The sequence below is a fragment of the Tachysurus fulvidraco genome, chromosome 16 (genome assembly GCF_022655615.1).
Source record: "Tachysurus fulvidraco isolate hzauxx_2018 chromosome 16, HZAU_PFXX_2.0, whole genome shotgun sequence".
Classification (NCBI taxonomy): domain Eukaryota; kingdom Metazoa; phylum Chordata; class Actinopteri; order Siluriformes; family Bagridae; genus Tachysurus; species Tachysurus fulvidraco.
This window is the reverse complement of record NC_062533.1, coordinates 9,774,209-9,796,945: the sequence shown is the minus strand read 5'-3', so window position 1 is coordinate 9,796,945 and position 22,737 is coordinate 9,774,209. Positions and strand designations below refer to the sequence as shown.

At 35.2% G+C, this 22,737-nt stretch overlaps 1 protein-coding gene across 2 annotated transcripts; it reads left to right on the top strand.

Annotated features, from left to right (window-relative positions):
* The first annotated feature begins 1,984 nt into the window (after window positions 1-1,984).
* On the top strand, window positions 1,985-22,357 carry LOC113644521 (phospholipase B1, membrane-associated-like). Of its 2 annotated transcripts, none has more exons than XM_047801853.1 (43): window positions 1,985-2,095; window positions 3,711-3,760; window positions 3,990-4,044; window positions 4,681-4,744; window positions 4,855-4,886; window positions 5,021-5,130; window positions 5,405-5,482; window positions 6,042-6,095; window positions 6,196-6,257; window positions 6,437-6,512; window positions 7,087-7,191; window positions 7,280-7,354; window positions 7,434-7,502; window positions 7,618-7,683; window positions 7,761-7,904; window positions 8,787-8,847; window positions 9,526-9,584; window positions 10,213-10,280; window positions 10,545-10,588; window positions 11,031-11,139; window positions 11,236-11,287; window positions 11,538-11,618; window positions 11,737-11,802; window positions 12,177-12,277; window positions 12,449-12,530; window positions 13,333-13,434; window positions 13,608-13,703; window positions 13,893-13,964; window positions 14,136-14,213; window positions 14,423-14,483; window positions 14,800-14,858; window positions 15,279-15,346; window positions 15,609-15,652; window positions 16,275-16,377; window positions 17,447-17,498; window positions 17,903-17,983; window positions 18,094-18,159; window positions 18,825-18,919; window positions 19,556-19,637; window positions 20,053-20,157; window positions 20,286-20,381; window positions 20,892-20,966; window positions 21,512-22,357. In XM_047801853.1, the coding sequence occupies exons 1-43, from the start codon at window positions 2,044-2,046 to the stop codon at window positions 21,779-21,781; spliced, it is 3,420 nt and encodes a 1,139-aa protein (XP_047657809.1). In that variant the 5' UTR covers window positions 1,985-2,043; the 3' UTR covers window positions 21,782-22,357. The 2 variants fall into 2 exon arrangements, with proteins under 2 accessions (XP_047657809.1, XP_027005241.2); XM_027149440.2 differs by having other exon boundaries at window positions 4,852-4,886.
* Window positions 22,358-22,737: the final 380 nt, after the last annotated feature.

The window sequence follows — 22,737 nt, the reverse complement described above, 5'->3', positions numbered from 1 at the left end:
TGGCAACCTCCAACCAGTAATTTGGGGTCTGTTCAGTTTTTTGGTCAGAATAAAACAAACCATGAAAATCTTTTAATCGGGTACATGTTTTCCTAGAAGACTGCGGTGTCTGTACACTCTGTAACCAGCTCGACAAGTGCTGCAAGCTTCGCCTCTCCATTGCATTAATCCTCTATTGCAGAGGTGTCAAACTCTGGCGTAATTATATTTGGCCCGCGAGATCATATTAAATGCGCATTACAGCAGACTAGCCGCATGCTCCGCTAATACTACAAATCCCAGAATGCCGTGCCACTGTATTGACGCGTAGTCACGAACAGTAAGCGCCCCTCATTCTCTGTTGACTGTCATTAACAACCATGTTACAGCAAAATCTGCCTGGCCCTTTAATTAGGGAGAGTTTGTCAAAAAGTGTATGGTCAAAGTTTGCGAAATGAACACCACTGATGTGTCTTTTATTTCAAATTTAATTTCTTATGTGTTTGTAATATCAAACTCTGGTTGTTCCAAATCCTGTGTTTAAGCAAAACTAAAGTTTGTTTCCATATGAAAAAGGTTGAACATTACATATCAGTTGCAGTTAATTTTTCAATAAATATTCAGTTTTGGCCCGTGACTTTATCTCAGTTTTATATTTTGGCCCACTGTGAATTTGAGTTCGACACCCCTGAACTAGAGTATCATAGCCACCACCATCCTTGGTGTAAGGATGTCGTGACAGGGTATCAGAAATGGAATGCAAATGAATAGTATAGTGATGAAGAGTGTAAAACTTACAAATATGAAGCACAATGCCTGAGACAATTGCAAATACTTATCTGACTAGCATTCAAAAGTCAGGTAAGACAAATCCTTGCCAGTTCAAGGCCATCCTATATTATAATGACCATAAAGGCCTCAGCTTCTTTCCCCATCTGTAAATGCAAGGGTATGTTGATATCACAAGAATCAAGGTTCACAAATCAGTGACTGCCTGGTACACCAATAAACGGTCCACACTTCAGTTGTGTATATTTAACAGTAGTATTACACTGTCCACACTGTCTTCTTCAACTCAGCAGCAAAGGTCAACTGACAGTAGATTCTTCCCAAGTCGAAAAGCTAAACCACTAGTAGCTAGCAGTGTAATGATGTTCAACATCATCAGTTCAGATGATGTATATGATGCTGTCAAGTTTGCTCTCGTGTAGGCAAAAATTGCAGCAGAATCATCAGGGTTTTTTTTTGTTTTGTTTTTTTAAATATACCTTTGTCCTTTTGGGGAAAGTTGTAGACTTTTATTCACCTAATTGTGTGTTTATTGTGTCAGTCTTTCTCATTCTGTATGGTAATAAGTATTAAGAGCTTAAAATGTACGATAACTTATCTTTTACGATACGATGTACGATAATTTATCTCCTGTAGACTGTAGTGAATTGACTTTGTGCAACTGTTAACATGATTAATGCCCATTCACCTCCATTTTATCTTTAGCTTTAGCTTCTTCAGAGCCTGTCTGTCTGTCTGTCTGTCTGTCTGACTGTCTGTCTGTCTGACTGACTGACTGACTGACTGACTGACTGACTGACTGACTGACTGACTGACTGACTGACAGACAGACAGACAGACATTCTCTCTTACCTTTGTTCCTCAGTCCATGTAGCCAGTGGCGGAAATTGTACAAAACTTTAGTGGTGACATTTCACTTGAGTTAAAGTATGTGTACTGATCAAGAATATGACTCATGTTCTATATCTTAGAAATGTTTTTTTGTAAACAATTCTGTTTAGTTCTGTTGGGGTTTCAGTAAATTGCTAGGTTCATTAGCTAGCTAGCTCAGAATGAGAAAATATATAATTCATTATTTTCCACCCTGGTATTAGCCAGTGATGAGCTTTGCTCTACCTTTGGGTGATCACGCCTCACCTCCTCAATACTACTGAAATCCTTTACTGATAAGAGATGCAACTGTCAATCATAAATGATCATAAAAGACAATTAAGCACATAAAGGCACAGGTGTGTGTTCTTTATTTCACAAAGTCTCCAGTTTCCAGAGGCCTGTATGAAGATGATGGATACATTTTGGATGTTATTTCTCTTGTCCTTACTCTCAGGTTGTTTCTGGGGTTTTTTTTTATATCATTTTTATAATTTCAAAATTCGTTTTTGAGTGGTGGATCTTTAAAATGAAGAAAAAAGAATATTGTTTCGTGCATTTTAGCAATAATGTAGTAAACATTTTGCAAATGTTTCTATGAGTTTGCACTTGTGCTTTTGCTTCTACATCTATGTGCAAACATCAGTAAATATTTTACTATGTTGACTTCTTGAGGAAGATTCTAAAGCAAATCTCATTGTTTTGTAAAGTATCCATCAAACATCCTATATTTCTCAGATGGGACACAGCAGTTGCGTGTGGTTAAACTCGTTAGATCTACACTATTTGGACAATTACTGGTGATCATTAGTAATTAATTGTAAAATAATACAATTGTTTGAAGTTTTTATTCAAACAATTATTGAGCAACAGCCTTCTTTGGTGGAGGGGCGGTGGGATCGGGGTTTACAGTGATTTGCAAATATGTAATATGATGGATTTTTACAAAAATGTGACTGAATAATTAATGTAGACTGGCTTTTATTACAGAACTGTTGTGCATCTGAATGCATTGGATGATTTTGAAATTTTTATTTCAATAAGCTTGTTAGGTGTTACTTAGCGAAGTAATTATATTAACTCTTAACAAGCATTAATTGTGTTTGAAATGCCTGGTTATGTTGGTATCTAACAATTACTGATAAAACTGAATCCTGAATGAGACACTGCTGAGGTTCATTTATAGTTAAAAGGCTGAGCCACAATAACTGCCACAGACAAAGAACCACTTGAATCAACCACTTGAAATCTCATTTCAAATTTTGCTTGAGTTTCAGTCACTGTTTTTTTGAAAGCATATCTGATGGGACACAATGAATATGTTGAGGCTTTGAAAAGATGAAAGATATTCTTTATCAGCATCCTATAGATAAGTCTGACCTTCATTATCACAGAACAGCAGGTTGTCTTAGTGTCATTTACAATTACAAGTCATAATAATTATGTTTAGCTCTATGTGTACTTTTGAACCTGTACTGAACTGTAGAGTAGAATTCATTATAAACCTGGTCTCATATAAAATCATTTGGATGAGTCTGATTATTAAACAATATTGTGAAAATATCTTTAATTGCATCTTTCAGAGTTCATTTGAGAAACAATGAGAATCTGAAAGATGATGAAAAATAACTTAATATCTTAATTTTAGGCTGTATATTGTTAAACATGCTTCTACCAGTGATTTTTCAAAACTGGATATTTGGAAAATGTATCAAGTAATTAATCCTGCAATGAAATCATCCACTTAAAATCTAATTTCAAAACTCACAAGTTTTTGAGAGCATATCTTATGGGACAAGATTAAAGATTAAAGATATACTTTGTCAGCATCCAGCAGTTAATTCTGACCTTAGTCTTAGTATCAGAAATTGCAAGCCATAATAATTGTGTTCACTTTACTAGGCTTTTTATTTCAAAATGTTCTTTTGCCATGCCTTAAATACAGTCTTTGCAGTCTTGACATCTATTTAACATCAATTCCACCCTAACCCTAACCTTAATCTTGATAACTTATGAGATCTTATAAAAGAAGTCATAATAATAAAGGTCTATTTGGTTGTTTTTATCCTCAGGGAGAGTATTTGGCCACACTTTACCTCAGAACCTTGAGAAACCCAACAAGGTAAGTTACAGAAGAGAGTGCACAAATTTAAATGCATTTAAAACATTCAGCTGCAAAATTTGGTTCCAAGACATATTAAAGGAAGTGAGCATTGGTGGCTCAGTGGTCTTATGCTAGTGTTCCAGAGTTTGGGAAAGTCATTTTAACAAGGTTCTTCATGTAACTATTGTATAAGAATGTGCTTTACGTTTGTGATGTAAGGGTCATTTTTTGCTATCTGTCTGGTCAGAAATTCTCCTGGTCTTGTTCTGAAGCTCCTGCTAGCACCCATAATCCTTCCTCAGGTAACTCCATTTAAATCTTATATATATGAGTCATCCAGTGACCTTAAAGTATAGAACTTAAAGTAAAGTATATGTAGCATTTTGCACTTGTTCTCTAGACACTCCATTTATGTATATATTTGCACTGTTCTGTGATCATTCTTAGACCTCTGTATCAAAAACTTTAACCATATTGTATGTTCTGTGTTCTGTATGTCTCATTTTTACTTAATTTAATTACTTGGTAATTATGAAACATGTTAAAATTAAGTTTAACAATGACATCATGCTTTAATGGAAATCAAATTATTTTTTATCTGTAACTCTACTATTTATTTTTTTAATCTGACTGACACCATAATAATTTTAGATTCATCATAGTAGCGTTGAAATGTTGCACATGTTATGTTCTCATCACTGGGCTGTTGTTGTTGTTGTTTTTTTTTAATAAATTCACTATTTATATTAATGACTGTGTTGCCAGTTACTTGGAATATACTGTATATCCAAGTCTAGGAATTAATATGAATTTGTTTTTATTTTGTTTTTATATTAATTTCAGCTATATAAATAAATTTGTGTTGTTTATTCTTTTTGAGCAACTTTTTTATTAGAAAATGAGAAACCTTCTCTTTTTCAAATATACAAATATTGCAGTACATTCACTGAGGCCTGCAGACATCACAGTCTTCTCTGTTGTTGGACTCACACACACACCAAAGTAAGATACAAAATCATGACACAGTATACTGTACATGTGTATGTGTTCACAATAAAATGAGCAATATCCATAAATTATGATTTCCCTCCTCTTCTTCTTTCCTGCAGCAGTGTAATGTCATCAATTATAAGCAGCTTTCAGGGTTAGTTGACCTTAAATTCACTTCTGTTACATTTGGCCTGCTATGTATAAGTCAGACCTGTTGTTTCGGAAGAAAGTGTGTGAATTCATTAATGTAATGAATGACATTAATTTTCATTGTTGATGTTTACTCAGATGTGATGTCCATGTTCAGTCCTGAGTTTACCAGTGTGTTACCTGATGATGTTCCCAGTGGCCTGGTAAATCAGGCTGAACAAGCAGTATCCCTGCTGAACACCCAACAGGTAATATAATATATTACAATATCATGTAATTTCTTAATATTTCATTCTTCATTTCTATTTCATTGTATTATTGCAACATTACTTCCTATTTATTAAGCTTATACAAATGGTATCTTTTTTAGCACAAATGTGTTTCATTTACTTTAATATTTTTTTCATTTTTAAAATATATTTATGATTACATTTTTATTGTATTTATTTTTTGTAATTTCTTTATTTAGCAATACAATTTACTGTGTGTTTTGTATGTAATTTGCATATGTGTGTGTTTTAGCCCTACATAGCAGAGACTGGCTGGAAGCTGGTGATTATCTTTGTGACAGTTGATAGACAGTGTATGTGTGCTGAGGAGGTTAGTGAGCAGCTCTCTCTCTCTCTCTCTCTCTCTCTCTCTCTCTCTCTCTCTCACTCACACACACACACACACACACACACACACACACACACACACACACACACACATATGCAGCCACACACACACACACACACACACACACACACACACACACAAACATTTATTACACATTACCTTATAACACTTATATTAATATTTCAAATCACCTTAATAACCATACTGCAGACATAATTCACTCTTGACTGCCCTATGTAAATGCAAAAAAAGGCAGTAAAATTTTTTCTCTGTTTGAGGGAAAATATGCACATAGGAATTCAAAAGAATCGTATGATAACCTTTACCCTGTCATGCTGGTCATTTTTGTGCTACATTTAAAGCTAATTGAATAATTATTTCTCTTTTGTAATTATTGTGTGTGTGTGTGTGTGTGTGTGTGTGTGTGTGTGTGTGTGTGTGTGTGTGTGTGTGTGTGTGTGTGTGTGTGTGTGTGTGTGTGTGTGTGTGTGTGTGTGTGTGTGTGTGTGTGTTTGGGTGGGTGGGTGGCTGATTATTTTAGGTCACCATTGTGGCACAGGAAGTGGATGCTGCTGTACAAGTGCTACACTCTCAGGTGTGTTTGGTTTGAGTGTGGGTGGATGTGTGAGTTTGTTGGTACCACCCAACAGCTCTTGTTTCAGATTGTGTCCTGATGAACTGTGTGTGTATTACAGGTGAAGAAGGCCATAATCAGTGTTGTGATCCAGGATTCTGAACCTTACAGCCAACATGGCCGGTGATTAGCAGACTATATTAGATAAAATACCTGATTTACTGATCATCTCAATTCCACTGTGATAAACTCTTAATATTCTATTACCTTTTAATATATTATTTTGATATATAACATACTCAGACAATTCAAATTTTCTTGAAGTACATAAGATATTAATGCCTGTGTGGGTGTGTTGCCAGAATATGTTCTTGTCTGTCATTTGACTCAGATGAAGATCTCCGGTTGACAGGTGCAATTTATTCACATGCCCTTTTGGTGAGAATCCTAATGCTACTGCCACTTAATAATAATAGTAATAATAACTATTATTATTATTATTATTATTATTATTATTATTATTATTATTATTATTATTATTATTATTATTATTATTAATGATAATAATAATGATGATAATAATATTATAAATATATAAAAATATTAATAATAATAGCAACAATAATAATAACTATAATAATAATAATCATCATCATCCTCATTATTATTTACCCTTTTTACCTTTCATACAATTTCCATTTTTATGATGCTATAACATTATGAATAAAAGGCAAAAATAAAAATGAATGATAAAATGGTGTATAAATAAAAAGAATCTTAAAACAACTACAAGTCTGCATGAATACAGTGAACCAGATTAACCTATTTTGATTTTTTAACTGTAAACATCATAATTTGATCTAGATCGAAAGTTAGAAAGGTTTATAGTGTGGTTTATGGAACAAAAACCAATAATATTAATATATTATTTCTGTTCTAGACTAAATGTGGTTGTTAATAAACTCCATGTGTTTCATTTAATTCATTTCATTTTGCTGGGGTTTTTTTTTAGGAATATTTAAAAGAGACACTCAGTGAGAAAGACTGGTACAGCAGAGATGATTTCACTGTGGTGCTTCAGGACATTCCTCTGTTTTCAGATGCCATTTCCAACACTGTAAGAAATTGTGTTTTTGCTAAATAAGTGGTAAAAAAAAAAGTGATAGATACCAGTAACCTTTTTCTTTATTTTTTCCGGTGTGAAGTATGAATGGACATCAGAGGAGAATCTGAACAACAATCAAGCAAACACACTTTTTCTGCAGCTCTGGGAAAACCTTGTAAGTCAGAACAACACACATAGTAAAGAAATCCATTAACTTTCATACAGAGAAGCTGATTTTATGAACTGATTTGCAGCTCCAACCAAACAATATGCAGGAAAAGCTGAAGAACGGTGATGTGCCTACAGTTCAATGCCAAACTCAGGTACATGAAAATGTTTATAATCATGCAGCACTCATTTATCTTTCTGATATAAACCCTGGTGTTCTAAATCATGTGTTAGCAACAACAAGCACTCACACTTTTCTTCTTCCTACAGCATCAACCTTTTCTCAGAACAGAGAAGAATTCTCCATCCAGAGGGGCTGTTCCAACTCTTGATACTGTAAATGAATCCACAATCCATACTAAGTCATCTATGTCATCCATCGATTCATTTTCTGAACCACTTATCCTACACAGGGTCGTGAGGAACTAGGAGTCAACAAATTGTGGGGCACAATCAAGCAGACACAGAGAAAATTTAAAGATGCTAATCATCCTACATCACAGGGCTTTGGACAGGGGGAGGATACAGGAGGATCCAGAGGAAATCCCCAAAAGATGGTGAGAACACACAGGCAGGAAATGAACAAAAGGCCCAAGAAGTGTGAGTCAAGCATGCACAACTGTGTATGCCACAGAGCCAGCACCCCAAAGTCATATGTATTGAAATGAAAAACACATAAATGATGAATACAATTTGTGTGCTGCATCTATTACTTTTGAATCACAGGTTAAAACGGTACCTCAACTCTACTACTCTCCATGTATTGCAAGATTAATGCAGGCCCAAATCACTAGATTTAACTAAACCAGTATCTTCAAATCAAGTTCATTACGATGGGTTTAATGACTTCAAGTATGGTTGCTCCTCCTAAAAACCTCAAGCAGGGATCAGAATCTTTTCCATTTTTTTCCAACTTTATTGTTTGTGTCAGGGTAAAATATTTTGGATACTGTTTTATTTATATACACTTATGATATGATATGATATGATATGATATGATATGATATGATATGATATGATATGATATGATATGATATTCATTTATCCTAATCACATTTTCCAGCTGACCTAACTTTAAATGTTTAAAAAGTCATCAAGATTTAGTTAGTGTCTTAGAAATTGAGCCCCAGCTACAATGTGTGTGTGTGTGTGTGTGTGTGTGTGTGTGTGTGTGTGTGTGTGTGTGTGTGTGTGTGTGTGTGTGTGTGTGTGTGTGTGTGTGTGTGTGTGTGTGTGTGTGTGTGTGTGTGTGTGCATGTGTGTGTGTGTCTGACTGTGTGTGTGTGTGTGTGTGTGTGTGTGTGTGTGTGTGTCTGTCTGTCTGTCTGTCTGTCTGTCTGTCTGTCTGTCTGTTTGTGTGTGTGTCTGTCTGTCTGTGTCTGTGTTGTTAAATATGTGATCTATTTTATATCTGATGTTTTTTGTTTGTGGTATTGTAGGTAACAGGCACTGAGATGCATTGTGAAGATATGAGTCCCTCCAACACAATCCCCACCTCAGGTACAATCACACACACACACACACACACACACACACACACACACACACACACACACACACACACACACACACACACACACACAAGTATTGCATTGAATATTTTATGAAGCAGAGATAGAGAAAGTTTTTGAAAATCAGAAGATAATATTGGTGGATTTTTGCAGCATGAAATAAAAGAGAGAACCATGAGCTATCATTACCTTGCAAAATCATGCAAGTCATTCAATAATTTTTACTAACTGCACATTTATTACACTTTGGGCTATCTAAGGAACATAGATAGCTTTGTAAATGTAAATTTACTGTACATTTTAGGATGTGAACATCATTAATCATTAATCATATTTTTTAAAGTTTACATTAAGTTAATTTATCTGTTGAGGGTTAAGGACATTGGTTTTAGGCCTAGCAGTGGCAGCGTGGTGATGCCAGGATCTGAATTCACAACCTGCTGTAAAGACACTACATTGGTTCCATTATTTTTACTCCTGGAAACCATGTTTGAATGTAACCATGACAACAGTTTGTCAGTAAAGTTTAATTATATGTGGGAAAAGTACTGTTTTTCTCCATATTGTTGATTCATTTCTGGTAACAGAATGTGTTAGAATCTTATCCATTCTACAATCATACAAATCACTAAAAGACTGTAACTTGATGTATTGCTGCTCCTTGTAGTGCATACTGTGAGGCCAGCTGATATCCGAGTCGTAGGAGCAGTTGGTGATTCTCTAACGGTCTGTAGGACAAACACACACACACACACACACACACACACAAACACACACGTTTGCACACCCATAAACTTACAGTTAGTACACTTTAGCCATTATCCATTAGTGACAGCTAATTTCAGGTTTAATACGGCTTTTGGGTTTGATGGGTTTGAGCCAGAAATATAGTGTCATTTATTTATGCTGGCTACAAGATAAACCAAGGATTTACATCAATGCACTACTACTAATGCATTACCTTAATGCTAAAAAATACTTTTTAAAATAAACTTCATTTAACAAAGAAAAATATATATAATCATTTTCTGTAGTAGTATCATGACAAGTTGCAATTTTGTTTTTACTACAGAAGACAGAGCAGTATTGACTGTAGGCCATTCAGTAAAAAAAAATAAATAAATGTTGTTGGCAAATTAATGTGGTACAAGAGGAATAGAACGCTTTATAACCCTCCATCTCACCACCGTATCTCTCAATATTTGCCAATAACAGCACACTTCATTATGTTTCATTCCTTATTATGTGCCCATCTATTTGAAATTTCTGTTCTTTGATCTGCCATATAGTGTTTTTTTAATGTAGAGCCTTTCATTAAAATCCACTTTTGCATGTGTCCCATTCATCTGTGAAGGCCGGGAATGGTGTTGCATCTACAAACCTGGTGGCTGTGCTGACTCAGTACAGAGGATTATCATGGAGGTGAGTAGACCAGTGGTACTGATGTACACTAGGGCTGGAAAGTACAGCTTCCCATTTTCAAAAAGGATAACATAATACTGTAGGGTGGTGACAGTAGTCAAGGAGCAGAAAGAGTTGTTGGAATCTTATATAACACTGAGACTTCAGTAAGTAAAGTGACTAGAAATATATAGATATATTGCTACACTAATTTCCTTATCATGAGACATCATCATATCAGTACATTGTCACACTCTGAACTTCACTGTCTTTTGTGTTTGACAGTATTGGAGGAGACAGCAACCTGTCTACGGTCACTACCCTTCCAAGTTTGTTGTTCTTTTGTTTTTGTCAGAATTTATTATATGTATCATTGAAGTTGAGGTCAGTGATTTTTAAATTTTGGTGAAGTCTTGCTCACATTAAAGCAGCTTAAACAATTTAGACCACCAAAATCCAACCACTTATGACTCAAGGACCCATCTGTTTAAGTCCATCAGTTAGATTCTCAGAAATAGTGTATCAGAAAGTACCCTGTTAGCAGTTACACATTCTAGCCAGCAATTTGGTGGCAAGGTATTTAGTATTTAATTTGGATTAAATACTAAAGCAACGGGCTAGCTTTAGCTACAATCTGCTAAAAATCACTGATTGTACATCAAATGAATATTATGTAGTGTAATTACTGCATATATTTTAAAAATTGGTATGTAATATATGTGTGTTATGTATGAGATTTAATTTTCTTCTCATTACAACTTTTTTGCTCAGATATCATGCGTGTATTTAATCCGGAGCTTACAGGATTTTCAGTTAGAACGGGGAAACAGAACACCAAACAGGCTTTTCTCAACCAGGCTGTGGCAGGTGCCAAGAGCTCGTGAGTTTGTTCCTCAATCAATAATTACTTCCACTAATTAGATTTTTCATGCGTAATATTATTAATAAACATTTATATCCTTAATGTCATTGTCAGTGATATTCTGGGGCAAGCTGAAGCACTGGTCAAAAGGATGAAGACTGACAATGTAAGGAATAAGCTGCATTCAGCAATTATATTATATTATATTATATTATATTATATTATATTATATTATATTATATTATATTATATTATATTATATCAATGAAAAAACTGTTAATACTACTGCAACTACTACTACTACTAAGAAGAAGAAGACTATAGGAAAACAAATGAAGAATATCATTATAATATTATGCATAATATGTGTTATTAATCAGAGATTTTTATCATAATTTGTTGATTGTTATTCACAGCGTATCAATTTCTATTCAGACTGGAAAGTGATTACCATGTTCATCGGTGGCAATGATTTCTGTGACTCCTGCATCAAACCAGTATGACCATTTCCTCTTAATCATTTAGGGGCGGTTATGGATAATATGTATACATTTTCTGCATATGTGCATTTTGTTGTAACAATGAATTTCATTTTGTTCGGTCTTTCATTCCCAGCTGTATTATTCTCCTGAAAACTTCATGAAGCGCATTCAGGTGGCACTGGACTTCCTGCACTCTGAGGTGAAATGGAAAATATCAAGTTTATTTATAATAACACAAAAATGAAACTTTTTGCTAAAAGTTAGTTCAGAAAAAAATATTGAGTAAAATGAAAAAAAAAAAAACCTTAGAAACATTAGGGAATCCAGAGAAAGGTACACTAACCTGTGAACACAGAATGTAAGACACAATGGAGAAGGAATAAAGTGAAGGATCATACAGAAAAATGATATACATGTCTATGGCTGGTCCTTGATTATTAGTAACCTCAGTCACCTCATCAGTTGCAATATTAGACAATTGGTTTTAATGTTATGGCTAATCAGTGCACTTCATAGTCTAAACAGAACAGTGTATATGTTATGTCATCCCTACTGTATATGTTTAATATTCAGATTCCTCGTGTTATCGTTAATCTGGTGGAGCCTCTTCACATCATCCCATTAAGAGTCATGCACCAGAACACCACTCTAGGCTGCCCCACATGGCTTGTGCGGTGAGTGTGTGTATGTCTCTGAGCATCTTATTAGATATTTTGACACTTACAATACCATGAAGTGCATTTGAACATTATTATTATTGTTGTTGTTGTTGTTGTTGTTGTTGTTGTTGTTGTTATTGTTATTGTTATTGTTATTATTGATGTTGTTGTTGTTGCATCTTGTAGCATCCTCTGTCCCTGCGTTGTTACACCAGAAGATGGATCAGAAGCTTTGCAGGACCTAGAAGATCTGAACAGAGCTTATCAGGTGATACATAAACCTTAAGACTTTATTATGCTTACAAAATTTCATAAAGTGACACATTTCTGTGATATTCACAGCTTTTCACAACTTTGATACTAATTCACAGCAATATGCAATATATACATTAATGTTCTGTTTACAGTCAGTGTGCTATCACACATGACATATGACACATGGCTGAAATATACATTTTCTGGATCCCTTTATTGCTGATTATAAGAACAATGTAAATGCACTTCTCACATAGGTTCAATGGACTATTCATTCTTCTTAGTCATTTTTATAGCTTTAGTAAAATTAATTAATCACAGGAGACAGATTTAACTTTTACTCTGTAACAGCTTTCAGTTGTCAAGTGATATTTTGCTCACTATGTCAGCTTTGTACATTATTTAGCATGTATTTCCCAGGTAGAGTTATGGTTGTAAGACTGGTTTATTATCAGGCTTAAAGTTTGCTAGTTAACAATTATTTTTACAAATTTCTTCACTTGCTAGTTTCACTCCTTATCCAGCTTTCACTGTCTAGGTTCACGTGCTGGAAGATTTCATTTTCTAGCTTCAGCCTATATTTAAAGATAGAATTAAGGTATTGTTTTTTCAGTAGATTTGATAATATGTGGGCAGGACAACTGACATCAGCTCTTTAATTGATGAGGCTGGTGTTACACAAGAATAGCCACACCCATTTATATTGAAACAAGTAAAACTGTGTTAAAGTGTCTTTGCTCTGTTAGTTAGAACTTGTACTGAAGGTTGAGCCCATAAGAATGAGTGTGTGTTTTTGTGTGGGTTTATTTTTTCAGAGAGTACTGAAAGATTTAGTAGAGTCTGGACGTTATGACACACATTCTAACTTCACAGTGGTGCTGCAGCCTTTCCTTAGGGATATAGCAGTGCCAATGCTGGTTAGAAACGCACACACACACACACACACACACACACACACACACACACACACACACACACACACACACACGATATAATATAAAATGTACTTTTCTTAAGTGAATTTTAATCTCTCTCTCTCTCTCTCTCCCTCTCTCCCTCTCTCTCTCTCTACCGCTTGCTCTCTCAAAAGGATGGACGTCCTGATCGTTCATTTTTCTCTCCTGATTGTTTCCATCTCAGTCAGAAGGCTCACACTCTCATGGCTCGTGCTCTGTGGAACAACATGGTTAGTTGCTTCACAAACACTAGTGTATTATATGTGCTGCCATAGCAAGCACCTTCACAAACACTAGATGTTTTTTTAAGTACATTAGCATTCCATGATTAATGTCTGCAGATACCCACTGATTCAGTTGATCCTTGCAGTCAACTTTTATGCAGCTTCATCATTTTAACAATGTCTTTATATCACCAGATGGAGGAGCTGGGGAATAAAACACACAGACAAGATTTCTTTCTTGGTCTCCAAGCTAAATGTCCATCACAGGTAAAACAGCTCATGCTGTCTGCTCTTTCACACACACACACACACACACACACACACACACACACACACACACACACACACACACACACACACACACACACACAAACACACATGCACATACAGCAGGATTGACATCATCACTGTTCTAGTCTTGTTTGTGTCCTTGTCTAGATCTCACCCTTTCTTCAGACCTTTGAGAACAGCAATTATACATATAAAGGCCCACTGCCACCCCCACCTCCAATTACAGTATGTATTTTTATTTATTCTTTGTTTTCATCCTCATTCTCTCTTTTACCATTTATTTTTAGCATCATTATCATCATCATCATCTTCTTCTTCTTCTTCTTCTTCTTCTTCTAATTATTATTATGATTATTATGATTATTATTATTATTATTATTATTATTATTATTATTATTATTATTATTATTATTATGTCTCTTTCTTTTACACAGAACTGGGGCAGTGATTTCTCCTGCACAGACACCAAGCCATCAATCAATGTCCCCAGCTCGGGTAAGACTGAGAGTGACATGGACAAAACGACAGACACAGAAGAAGCAGAACAGAAAAAAAGATTCATTAATAATAACAAATTTTTTAACAAAATTCTGCACACTGAAGCCAATGAAATATTTCCTTCTGCAGAAATAAAATTCATTATGACAGTACAAATGTCTACATAAAGTGCAGTCATAAAATTATACTGAGTTGCACTCTGAACAGCACTCTGTTTTATTCTTACATTGTTGTTGGTTTATTTTTTGTATTAACTCTTACAATGTTGTTGAATAATGAGTGTGGAATTATTTTAATCTTTGTTTACACTCAGTTCATCGCCTACGGCCTACGGATATCAAGGTGATTGCTGCACTCGGAGACTCTTTTACTGTAAGTTATGTAATAAAAGTTTGCCTATCTCTGAATGTCCTCATTCACTTTTATTAGCTGCAACGGTGCTGTTTAATATGTGACTAATTTATCTCTCCACCTTAAATGACTTTTTCCTGCTCAGCATTTCTGAGAATCTCCACAGTGCCCAGCCTTACAAATTACATTGAATTAAATGTATTTATGTTGTGTATGTAGTTATGCAGTGCGGTGGTTTTTTTATACAGTTTTTTTTTATACAGTAGACCAAGAAATTGGTCTACTGTATAAAATGTAAGATTAAGGACCCTCTGCTTGGTCCTTAAGCAAGGTCCTCAAGCCTAAACTGTCCAGTTGTGTGTAAACAGAGAGCGCTAAAAGTTCGTCGTTCTTTGTAAGTTTTTCTGCCAAATGCCATTAATGTAAACGTGTGTTTTCTAGGCTGCACTTGGCACCAAATCAAAGAACTACACTCAGTTTCATACAGAATACAAGGGAGTGTCATGGAGGTAAAACATAGAGGATTTTGCTTCATGTGAATTGTGATAAAATGTGCAAATGAAGTGAAAGTGTGTGTGTGTGTGTGTGTGTGTGTGTGTGTGTGTGTGTGTGTGTGTGTGTGTGTGTGTGTGTGTGTGTGTGTGTGTGTGTGTGTGTGTGTGTGTGTGAGTGTGTGTGTGTGTGTGTGTGTGTCTGTGTGTGTGTGTGTGTGTGTCTGTGTGTGTCTGTGTGTGTCTGTGTGTGTGTGTGTGTGTGTGTGTGTGTTTGCAGTATTGGGGGTGATCACTCATTGGACATGACTACAACACTGCCGAGTGAGTTTATCTCAGCATTAACTTGGACACAAAGACTTTAATATGTTTCTGATGTATTTACACTGACTGGTGTGTTCTTTTTATCCTGCGTGTAGTCAAAGACTGATGTTACATTTTTTAAGTTTGATTCTTCTTGCACTTAAGGATAATATCAGCAACAAGCTATGGAGGTTTACAGCTACTGGTTTAATAGTGTGAAATCCTTATGACTAAATAATCACAAATCTGTATCATTTGTATATAAACCATCAAAATATAATAGAATAAACTGATTTTAAAGAAATATAAAGATCAAATTGTAACTCTATTATTATCTGAGTCACCTCTAACCTTAACCTTCCAGCTTACTAATTGTGTATACTTGGGGAATGTTGGAAATTTTGTGTACTGTGACATTTGTCAAATCTCCGCTTTACTGTAAGTGTACGTAATAGTACATTAACTCATAATGTGCCTTTTATATTTTTTTCTTTCTGCTAAATGTTTCATGTTCCTAAAATAACAAGAATAACACACATATCAGCAGAATATTACACTTTTGTTATATAAGATAGCATTATACAGAAACAGAAGTAACTGTACTGATTCACTTCATTGTTTGTGTGTACATTGTGTCTTAAAGACATCCTAAGACAATTCAACCCATCTCTATGGGGTTTCTCTAACGGAGACGGCCTGTCTGCACAGGACGGCTTCAACATGGCTGTGTCTGGAGCCACAGCCTCGTAAGTATTCTCAGCTGCTTTCTGCTTTTTTACAGAAGTCCTAAGAGGCCATGCATTATTATATTTTTATCTTTATTTTTATTTTATCTTTTTTGTTTTGTCGTGATCACGATTTAATTTTCTCATGATCTCTGCATGTACCACATTTTAATGATATTCTAAAAAATGCTGAATGTTTTGTATTAATTTATTGTTCTGTGATGTAAGAGCTTGCTTTCCTCTTTCAACTCTATTAATGCTCCGTATCTAAAAGCCGCTCCTACAATATACTTAGTTTAACTGTGGTTTCAGAAACAGTGGATGGGTTAACCACAGTAGGGTCAATATATTTTCTTTGGTGATAAAAATGCAGTTTTTAAGTTTTGGACACTTATGTGGAAGTTGTCAATTACATGTGGCATGTGGTAGCCTAGTGGTTAAGACGTTGGGCTACTTATTGGAAGGTTGTGAGTTCAATCCCAGGTTGCCACTGTTGGGCCCCTGAGCAAGGCCCTTAACTCTCAATTGCTCAGTTGTTGTACAGTATAAAAATGAGATAATGTAAGTTGCTCTGGATAAGGGCATCTGCCAAATGCTTGAAATATAAATGAGTCCCTGATCAAAGTAAAAGTGCATGCGATCATCCATGTTGCTGCGTTACTGCACTTTTGCTGCTTCTAAAACATGTTCTTATGCAGAGATGACGAGAAAATGAAGTCATTATCACAACAAAATAAGAAAGAAAGGACAAAACTAATGCATGGCCTCTTAGGACTTCCGTAGCTTTTACATGTTTGATAGAAAGAAAATGAGTATTTTACTAAAGATTTCATTTCAAATTCTGTGCTGTAGTTCAACCAGAGTGCTAGAGATTTAGCATGTGGTTATATTTGATATCTGCTGCAGATCTGGATAGTTTTAGGCCTAAATTTACATCATTCCGACCCAAAAATATGCTCCTATCCAGCAGAAACAGAGGATATGATGGCATACGCATTTACCGTTTTGCTTACATTGTAATGTGCCTTGCTGGCAACAGATGTCTATAACTATAAAGTCATTAACCATCCTGGTCTATTCTCCCTTCTAGTGATCTTGTTGATCAGGTCAACAGACTCATTCAAGGCTTAAAATCCAGTGAGGTGAGGATTATTTCCACCTTTACACAGATTTTTGGTATTTGGTTTTACAATTTCAGTCCAAATAATATCTTACGATGCAATACTATGAGTATGAGTAATCCCCACATTCTGAATTAACTGCTGGAGTTATTTGATTGTATTCGTGTTTGTTCATTTAGATTCAACAAATCACTTTAATATGAGTTTGATTGAAATGGGTTTGTTGGATATATATACATATATATATAAAATCATAATACTAATTTGTTATATTATAAAAAATATTTTTTTAGAAAGTGGGTCATCCTGCACTATGTACACAAGCCCCCAAAGTTAAGACGTCAAATCAAACCCCATCATTATGAATAAAGTCCTTTCAGATTCCCTTATCAAAGTTTTTAATAGAAATCTTCCTTCTTCTGCAGAGTGTAGATTTTGAAATGGATTGGAAGCTGATTACTGTGCTTATTGGGGTCAATGATTTATGCAAGTATTGTATGGACCAGGTATGTTTTTTTTTCTTGTCTAAAGCCTAGAGGTTGTTCTTGAAAGTGTTAATTATTATTATTATTTTCATTTATTAAACCTTTGTTCATGTTTTATCTCCTCTATGCAGAACAATCTGTCACCTCAGAATTACAGCCATCACCTCATGAAGGCTCTGGATCTGCTGTATAAAGAGGTCAGAACATGATGCACTAGTACTGTGGTAACCAGGACTGTCCCCACTAAGTCAACAAATTATAATAGTGAAACTAAACTGAGTAGACTTGTTTCTTTAATTGTGTGTTTAGTTATTTGTATGTTGAATAGTTGTACAAAATCTGTAGATTTTAGGAACTTGTTAATAATGATGTTAGCTCTAAAGCTGGTCTGAGCTACACTGCTATTCACACAGTTAGCCTTCCAAGTGCCCCTGCATCTAACAATGCATTCATTATGTGTCCCAGTGATTCAGGTTTTCTCATTTAATGACTGGAAGTAAACATACAACTGGACTTACATATTTTACAGTTGATTTTGAAATACTTTATTCTACTCTACTTTTCATTTAATAGAATTAAACTCTAGATATAACCTGCAATGGAAGTTGGACCCAAGTAGTCAGTGAGTCTAGGCGTAGTTTTACACATGAATCATGATGTGAAAAATTCACTGAGGATGCTTTGTGAATTCTGCAAATACTTTTTCTTTCCAGGATTTATGCTAGCCATGATGTAGCTTTTAAAATATTTGAGACAGTATTATCATGTTTGTAACTGAGTAGAATTGGATTAGGGGTTATTATCTTTATCACTGGCATCATGATTATCTTCAGTTAATTGCTCTTTGTTTCCTCCAATGCAGGTGCCTCGTGTTCTAGTGAACGTTCTCACAGTTCCAGAAATCGAGGCCTTGAGAATGGTCAGGAGGAGTTCATTAGGCTGCAGTTTTTTCCCCAGGTCTCTGAACTCACAGCAAATCACATTAAATCACACAATTTAATGTCATGATAAATAATACTTGGTACATAGCTGAGGTTAATACATATGAAAGCATGCCTGATGGCCCTCGGGTTAGTAGTTGAGAAACCTTCACTAAATTAAGAAGAGGTCAGCTAAATATGACAGCACTATGCAGGGCTTTAAAGGGAGATGTTTGTTTTAGATCAGTCTGGACATAAAATATATCTGTAAAGTCCGTTCTCATTTTTGTAGATTGGTAATATCGGTCTTATTTAGACCTTAACATCTTATAGCATCTATTTTATTGTATGATCTATCTTCAGTAGCATCTATGTGTTAGTAGTGAGTCTGATCTAGGCAAATGCAGTTGGTGACAATACATGCATAGATCTATTTGATATCAGCTTTGTCCTGTAGTTTTGTGGAATATTGATCTAGTCACTCTTGAATTTCTTGGCCTCCAATTCATTCATTATTTATACAGTTGGAGATACAGTAGATGAACAGTTGATCTAATCTACATACACATAGATATGATAGCAGGTTTTGCAGATTGCCCTCTTTATACCTACTGACCTATTTTCTCTGGAGTGTGTTTGTCTCGGTTTATATTTATGTGTCTGTGTTTTTCAGAGATGTTTGTCCATGCTTCATGACTCCAGCTGACAACTCATCAGAGCTGATAGAGCTAAAGCTCATTAATCATGAATATCAGGTAACTGAAATGTGTTTGTGATTTTTTTTCCAGGGAGATCAATTTTGACCTTGTAATTTCTCTAAATTAAAATTTATTGAGCGTATTGCCTCCCTCCACCTCATGCACTGTTATATGTCTATATGATTTATATGTTAACTGAAGGGGAAAATACAAGTATGCTTTTGTGTTTCACAAAACTCCTTTTAACTGAGACTTTTAAAAGACTTTAAAGTCTTTTAACTGTTCATAATCTTCTATAATCTTTTATCTTTGTCTTCATTTCTCTCTCTCTCTCTCTCTCTCTCTCTCTCTCTCTCTCTCTCTCTCTCTCTCTCTCTCTCTCTCTCTCTCTCTCTCTCTCTCTCTCTCTCTCTCTCTCTCTCTCTCTCTCTCTCCCCCTCCCTCCCCCCAACTTCTCTCCTTTGTCACTTAGACCCAGATGGAGCAGCTAATATCTGGGGAACGTTACGATGGCCGTGAAGATTTTACTGTTGTCCTTCAGCCTTATCTTCAAAACACAACTGTTCCTTTAGATAAAGTGAATGTGTTTTCAAGTCTTGAACTCTAGCGGCATTCTGAAAGATTACAAAATGCGAACAATACAATTTTTACAATTGTATTGTAAATGATTTACAATTATGTTTTTCTTTGCTTTACATATTCCAGGATGGAAAGCCTGATCTCAGTTACTTTACATTAGACTGCTTCCATTTTAGTGAGCGAGCACAAGCTGAGATGGCTATATCTCTTTGGAATAACATGGTAAGACACAGTGAACTGGTGAACTGGTTTGTATCAGAAAGATGTTTATGTTCATTGTACCTTTTCCATCTATATGTGTCCATCTAATCTGTTGAACATTGTTACTTTGTTGTTGTTGTTCTTGGTCTTGTGCTTCCATTCCCTTTAATGTACTTTTATGTTTGACTGTTTAGGCAAATATCACCTCAAACCAGTAATTTCAAAACTGTTAAATTGAAAAATTATAAAATATAGAGGAAGGTAAAAATCACAGCAAGTGTGACATTTAAATGGACAAATATTTTACCACAGTCTAATGAGGAATTGAGTTTGTAGCATTGAGCATAGGGTGAAGCAGGTTGCTTTACGGCTCCAGGGTCCCTGGTTCAATCATAAACTTCATCCCATGTTTGTATATGTTTCCACTGGTTCTCCGCTTTTATCACACTGTCCAAAAAGTCCATAAAGCAGATACCTAAGATAAATTATTTTTCTCATTAACATAACACACTGTTTGTCCTGTTTGTCTAGTTGGAGCCAGTGGGAAATAAGACAACCTTCAACAACTTTACATATGATCGCACAAAACTTAGGTGTCCATCAGAGGTGAGTGTGATCAGTAATAAACTCATCTACATTAATGGAGTGTACAGCAGTAACGGATGCTATTAGTGAAATAATAAAGATGATACATAAAAGCTGTTAAAATATTACACAATCTACAAATGGGTATAGATTTAAAAGATTTAAAAGAACTTGTATTAAGGTAATTCCTAACTAAATCATCTGTGCATGCTAAAACATAGATAATACAAAGATAGTATCTACATTCACCATCTGAGCTAAGTTATTTTCGCAAGGTGTAGTGCTGCTGCACAACTAACAAACAATTTATAGAATAACACAATAACACAATCAACAAACAGAACCCTGCACTAGCATTTTTTTATTTTGTCTTTGATGGAGAAGGAATTTTACCATATTAATATTAAAATAAATTCAGATATGTGTGCTAGAATTGCCTCAGATGTTTACTATTACATTGTGTATTTTAATATATGGTCAGGTGGATGAAGAGATTTGATTGTTTTTACAATATATTACAAAATGATATTTACAAGTTGTTTTTCCTGCCTGTTTTTTTCTGTCAGACTCTCAGGCCATTCATTTATACCAAGATGAACAGCCACCCTGATTATTTCACAACTCCAGAACCAACGTCTGCAAGCACCTCCCAGCCCCAACTCACAGCTCCCTGTCCTAAGGGTGTACCTGTGTGGGTACCAGCTATATTTGGGATCATAGGTTTATTCCTTGGCTGGGGGGTCACATGGCTATTTATGCGTCGGTGGATTAAGAAGCAGAAGAGTGAATACAAACTGAAGGAAAAGGAAACAGAAGTGAAGGGAACTAACTTGTAGCACTGAGCTACAATTACTGTACCACTGTTGGTACAACTTTGGAAAACATTTATATGCTTTTTAGACTGCCAAACATAAATCAAACTGGTTGTGTATGGTTATGACATGGCTTTTATATATTGTTGGGAATCTACACACATATAAAGAAAACTATTGTTCTTTTGTAAGTTTTGAAGGTAATATTTGAATAATTCAAGGCCATTTGAACAATTGAACACTGAACAATAATGCAGTCTAGCTATTGTTGTAAACTGACTTTAGCGAGCAAGGTATATTATTAGTCATGTTATAAAAGCACCAATGCCTACTTGCCATTACTCTGAATAATCCCATTCAAATTACATAGTTGTAGTTTACTATTATATAAAGTGTTGCTTTATTTGTTACATATAAATTACAGTACAGAAAAATTGCTTTGAAAATGAAAACAGTAAGCTGGAATAAGTTCAAACAGGGTCAGGGATGATACAGCAACCCTGGAGCAGATAGTATGATGGAATTGCTGGAAAAGTGAGAGGGAGAGAGAGAGAGAGAGAGAGAGAGAGAGAGAGAGAGAGAGAGAGAGAGAGAGAGAGACCAATAAAATCGAATACTGCCACCTGCTGTTCGTTTCACCCTTGAATTTGAATCATCCATCCATCCATCCATTTTCTAATAAAAAAAATAATAAAGTCTGTTTTGAATGTAAAAAAAGTTGCCATTAAGTCATAATCATAATCGGAAGCTGCCATAGCAAATGTTATAACTTTTGTCAAAGCCAGCCAACAATCCTGTACAGGACATTAGTGTGTTGTGGGATGTGGTAACTCAGTGGTTAAGGTGTTGGACCTTAACCACTGCTGCTGGGCCTCTGAACAAGGCCTTAATAACCCTCAATCTCTCAGTTGTATAAATTGAAATAAAATTGTAAGTCACTCTGGATAAGGGGGTCTGCTAAATGCCAGAAATGTACATGT

Coding starts and splice junctions, on each gene's coding strand:
- LOC113644521 (XM_027149440.2), top strand. CDS start 2,044: ATGAAGATGATGGATACATTTTGGATGTTATTTCTCTTGTCCTTACTC. Junction 2,096..3,710: donor TCTCTTGTCCTTACTCTCAG/GTTGTTTCTGGG, acceptor TTTTATCCTCAG/GGAGAGTATTTGGCCACACT. Junction 12,278..12,448: donor TGCCCCACATGGCTTGTGCG/GTGAGTGTGTGT, acceptor TGCATCTTGTAG/CATCCTCTGTCCCTGCGTTG.